This window comes from Hyposmocoma kahamanoa, unplaced genomic scaffold (genome assembly GCF_003589595.1).
Source record: "Hyposmocoma kahamanoa isolate Upper Pololo Valley unplaced genomic scaffold, ASM358959v1 99410, whole genome shotgun sequence".
Lineage (NCBI taxonomy): Eukaryota > Metazoa > Arthropoda > Insecta > Lepidoptera > Cosmopterigidae > Hyposmocoma > Hyposmocoma kahamanoa.
Window position 1 is genome coordinate 1,636 of NW_020655895.1, and position 4,997 is coordinate 6,632.

The following is a 4,997-nucleotide window of genomic DNA, read 5'->3' on the forward strand; positions in this document are numbered from 1 at the left end:
TTGCTGCGGGAAGCAGTAGTGTTCTAAGCACTTGTTCAATAGTCCCAAGAATAATTCTGGGTCGTTTCCAATGGCGTTTTGGCATATATCCGCGGTAAAACCGTCCACGCCTGGAGCCTTTTTTGGATTAAACGAGTTTAGTGCTATTTTTAACTCAGTAACAGTGAATGACCGGTCACATGTGCCACCATGGCTCCTGTCATTCACTTCCCCTGCTCTGTCTCTAGCCTGCCGATGGAATGCGTTATCATCGTCTTCTAGGTCTCTAGGATAGAATGTCTCCGCCAAACGGCGGGGAGGAAACAAGCATAAACACAAACAAGGGCTGTGTTCAGGGTTCCATAGCCGGCCCGATCTTGTGGAATCTCCTGCTGGACCCTCTGTTAAAGGGTTTGGAAAATAGAGGTGATTACTGTCAGGCTTTCGCCGACGATGTGATCCTGATCTTTGAGGGGGATACGGCTCAAGAAATACAAAATCGGGCCAATGTCACCCTCGAATATGTTAAGGCGTGGGGCGTTAAAAACAAACTAAAATTTGCAGCGCATAAGACCAACGCCATGGTAATAACTAGAAAACTTAAGCATGATACACCACGCCTTACCATGGGAGGGGTTGACATTGGTTTAACCAATGAAATGAAGTTGTTGGGAGTCACGATTGACAATAAACTTACGTTCAATAGCCATGTCGCCAACGTTTGCAGGAAAGCAATTGCGATAAACAGACAATTAGTCAGAGCCGCAAAGGTCAGTTGGGGTCTTCACCCTGAAGTCATTAGAACAATCTACGTCGCCGTAGTAGAGCCTGTCATAACTTACGCTGCCTGTGCGTGGGCACCCGCTGCACAAAAACTCGGAATAATAAAACATTTTGATACAGTCCAAAGGGGTTTCGCGCAGAAAATTTGTAGGGCATATCGAACAGTGTCCCTGAGCTCAGCACTAGTGCTGGCTGGGATACTCCCTCTAGACCTGCGAGTCCGCGAATCTGCTTCATTGTACGAAGCCAAGAGAGGAGTGTTCCAGCCGGAGTTGGGAGACAGGGAGGTCGAACAAATGGCACCGGCTCTGGAATCTTCGCATCCCGCTGAACATATTGGCCTGGAGTTCGTAAGCCTGGTGGACCAAGAACAGCTAGATTCCAACAGCAACTTTGATCTTCGCATTTACACCGACGGCAGTAAGATTGAGGGCAGGGTCGGCGCAGCGCTATCCATGTGGAATGGCGCAACCGAAACCAAGGCCCTCAAACTTACACTATCGTCATACTGCACCGTCTACCAGGCAGAACTACTGGCTATATGTAAAGCAACACTGGAGATTCTGAAACACAAGGCAACCACGTGCGGAGTATATAGTGACTCTATGGCAGCGTTACAAACTGTAACAAACACATGTTCCCTTCATCCCCTGGCGGTAGAAGCCCGAAAAAATCTTAAAACTGCAACACTCCAGAACAAACATGTCAGTTTGTTCTGGATCAAAGCCCACGCGGGACTAGAAGGGAATGAACGTGCTGACCAACTTGCTAAAGAAGCCGCATTGAATTCCAAACGAAAACCCCATTACGAACTGTGCCCGATTTCGTTCGTCAAGCGAAGCATTCGAATGCGATCGCTTGATGAATGGACCCGGAGATACAAAAACAGTGAAACCGCAGCAGTGACTAAAATCTTTTTCCCAGACGTGGTGACTGCATATGGAATAGTTAGGAAGATGGAGCATACCAATGTTACAACCCAGGTGATGACGGGGCACGGTGGATTCTCAGAGTACCTGAACCGATTCAGGTGCAAGGGGAGCCCATCGTGCATTTGTGAGCCCGATGCGAGCGAAACAGTTCCTCACGTCTTGCTGGAATGTCCAATGTACGCGAACGAGCGGTACAACATGGAACAGTTACTGGAGTCCAAAATGACGGCCGATAACATCTGTAAAATAATGATTGGAAAATATAGAAACAACTTTTTGAATTATTGTAAATCTGTAGTTAGTAAGATAATTAAGAGAAACAAAATAGAGTAATAAAATTATGTTGCCAAAGTATATGCTTATATTTTAGTGCAACATAATATCGTGACTAAAGTAGAAAATAGCAATGTTAGTTCATAAAAAAAAAAAAATTAAATAAATAATCCACTCCTGTCTCCCTGGTAGAATAAAGATATATAATGAAAAAAAAAAATATAATAAATAAGTAAATAAAATAAATTAATAATATAGTTGGATTGACGAAAGAGCCATACACCATTGTATTGGCTCCGGAGCGATTCTGAAGAGCAAATAATTAATTATTGTCAAAAAAAAAAAAAAACATATTTCGCTAAACAATGTCTCTGCTAACGGTAGAGGATACCAAGCGAAACATACAAAAAAAAAAAAAAAAAAAACCTAACCTAACCTAACCTAACCTTTTCACAATTTTTACAAAACTTTCGGCCTGGCCGTTGCTCGACGGGTGGTAGACCGGTGACGTCATATGCGAAATCCCGTTTGTTGAACAAAACAACTCAAATTCCCGCGAACAAAAAGCTGTGCCGTTATCACTAACAATCGTTTTAGGAACACCAAAGGCGGCCAGCCATTCATAATGCAGTTAATGACTAGCCGTAAGACTATGTCCGATTTTGTTTCTTCGCGTAATCTGTGTAAAGTGACGGGCATGCTGCCGTCTACTACGAAACAGACATAGGTCGCCCGGTCATATGCTACCTCGCAATCGCAGCACTTGCATTGTTCGGTGCACGCGCACTCGTGCACTTCTCTCGGCAGGCTCGCGCGCGACAGGTAGTCCGCACTGTTATTAGCGCTGCGAACGTATTCTATTTTGTAGTTATAGCTACTCAGAAACAAAGCGTACCGTTGTAATCTATTTGCAGACATCTCAGGAATGCCCTTATGTGGCCCGAAAATGGACAAAAGTGGCTTGTGGTCCGTTCGTAATATGAAAGGTTCGCTTCTGCCATACAAATATTGATGGAATCGTCGCACGCCATAAATTATTGCAGTTGCCTCTTTCTGTATTTGAGCATATCGCCTTTCCGCCGCATTTAACGTACGCGACATGAAAGATAAGGGTCGTTCTACACCGTCTTTACCTATTTGAGAAAGAATAGCTCCCAATCCCTTAGGAGAAGCGTCGACGGTTAAAATGATCGTCGCACTTGAATCGAAATGTGTAAGAACCTGTTCCGATGTCATAACGTTTTTAATTTCTCGAAATGCCGTATCATGAACTTCTTTCCAGTCCCATTTACAACCCTTTTTCAATAATTCATATAAAGGACTGAGGATTGCGGATGCATTTCGTACAAAATTCCTATAATAGTTTATGAGCCCTAGGAATGACTGCAACTCACTAACATTTTTCGGAACTGGTGCTTCAACCATGGCCTTAATTTTTTCCGGTGCTTTCTTCAACCCATCTTTCGTAATGATATAGCCAAGATAATGAACTTTATCCTGAAAAAATCTACAATTTTCTTTTTGTAATGTAAGGCCTGCGTCCTGCAGCCGCTTCAGCACAGCATTCAGCTTTTCAAGATGCTCCTTCCAGTCCTTACCAGTGACCAAAATGTCATCTAATAGACATAATACGCCATCTAGACCTGAAAGCACCCCTTCCATTGCGCGTTGAAAAATGGAGGGTGCGCTGGCTAACCCAAATACTAATCGGAAAAAGTATATAACCCACGGTTTGTATTTATGCAAGTAAGATTTTTGACTCGTTATCTAAAACAAACTGGTTATATGCCATAGATAAATCTAATTTACTAAAGTGTTGACCCCCATGTATTTTAGAAAACAGTTCACTAGTTGTGGGAAGTGGATATTTTTCCACCTGCAGCTGTTTGTTTATAGTTCTAGAGTAATCGGCACACAATCTGACTGACCCATTCTTTTTAAGAACTGGAACTATCGGAGATGCGTATTCTGAGTGCTCGACAGACTCAATAATACCTAACCGGACCAACCTCTCAATTTCGTAATGGACCTTATCGCGCAAAGCGAATGCGACGGGACGTGCCTTGCAGAAAACCGGTTTAGCATTATCTTTCAACAACAACTTAATTTTGTACTTGTTAAAAGTGCCTAATTTGTCCGAAAACAGCTCTGAATATTGTTGTTGCAGCAATTCCACAGGTGGTACAGAATCCACACAAAAATTCACCGGTACCAATTGCAAATTAAACGCTGATATAAAATACCTACCCAGAAGAGTCGGGCCTCCGTCACGTATTACATAAAAGACAATAACGTGAGTTTGTCCCGCATAACTTATCGGCAAACGAAATATACCTACACATTCAATTTTCTTTCCATTGTACGTCATCAGCTGTTTCAAAGTATTGGATAACGGCACATCTTTAAAATGAGTTTTATACAAGACCTCCGACACTACAGTTACTGTTGACCCACTGTCTATTTCAAATTGAAACGGTCTATTTTTAATTAGAACTGTTTCTACCATGGGTGCACCCCTAAATGAACGAATGTAATAAAGCTCACCGTCATCGCTTTCGTCATCCTCAACACATTTTACGCAAATGGCCTTTCACGTGACACTTTTTGCAAATGTAACCGGGCAAAGTCGGTAAAGGTTATAAGAGGTTGAAGATAAAATAGGGAATTTTAAGACGATCACTATTTTGTTATCAACGAAGTAGGAACCTAAGCTAATCATATCATAGTAATATCTAGTATCTAAGTTAAGAAATTGATTCGAATTATATAAAGTGCTCAATTTGCTTACTATATTGTTTAATTGCTTAATTGATAGTATTGAACGGTGCATAGATTGAGTACGACTAAATGCTAAAATATTTTCTAATCTATCTATTTCTAAAGAAAGTTCCTGAATATTTTCAGAAATTGCGTTAAAAAGTTGCATTGTCTTAATATACTGTATTACATGCTCTTCCTTCGAGGAATTTATAAGATAAGAAACAGCTTCCGTAAGCTTTTGTTGATTATGGCTTATATTATTCAGAGTTT

General features: G+C 41.6%; 1 protein-coding gene across 1 annotated transcript; it reads left to right on the forward strand.

Annotated features, from left to right (window-relative positions):
- The first annotated feature begins 275 nt into the window (after positions 1 to 275).
- Positions 276 to 2,027, forward strand: LOC113239080. Its single transcript, XM_026475948.1, has one exon. The coding sequence runs from the start codon at positions 276 to 278 to the stop codon at positions 2,025 to 2,027; it is 1,752 nt and encodes a 583-aa protein (XP_026331733.1).
- Positions 2,028 to 4,997: the final 2,970 nt, after the last annotated feature.

Excerpts from the sequence above, each read along its gene's own strand:
- LOC113239080 (XM_026475948.1), top strand. The coding sequence starts at position 276 with ATGTCTCCGCCAAACGGCGGGGAGGAAACAAGCATAAACACAAACAAG.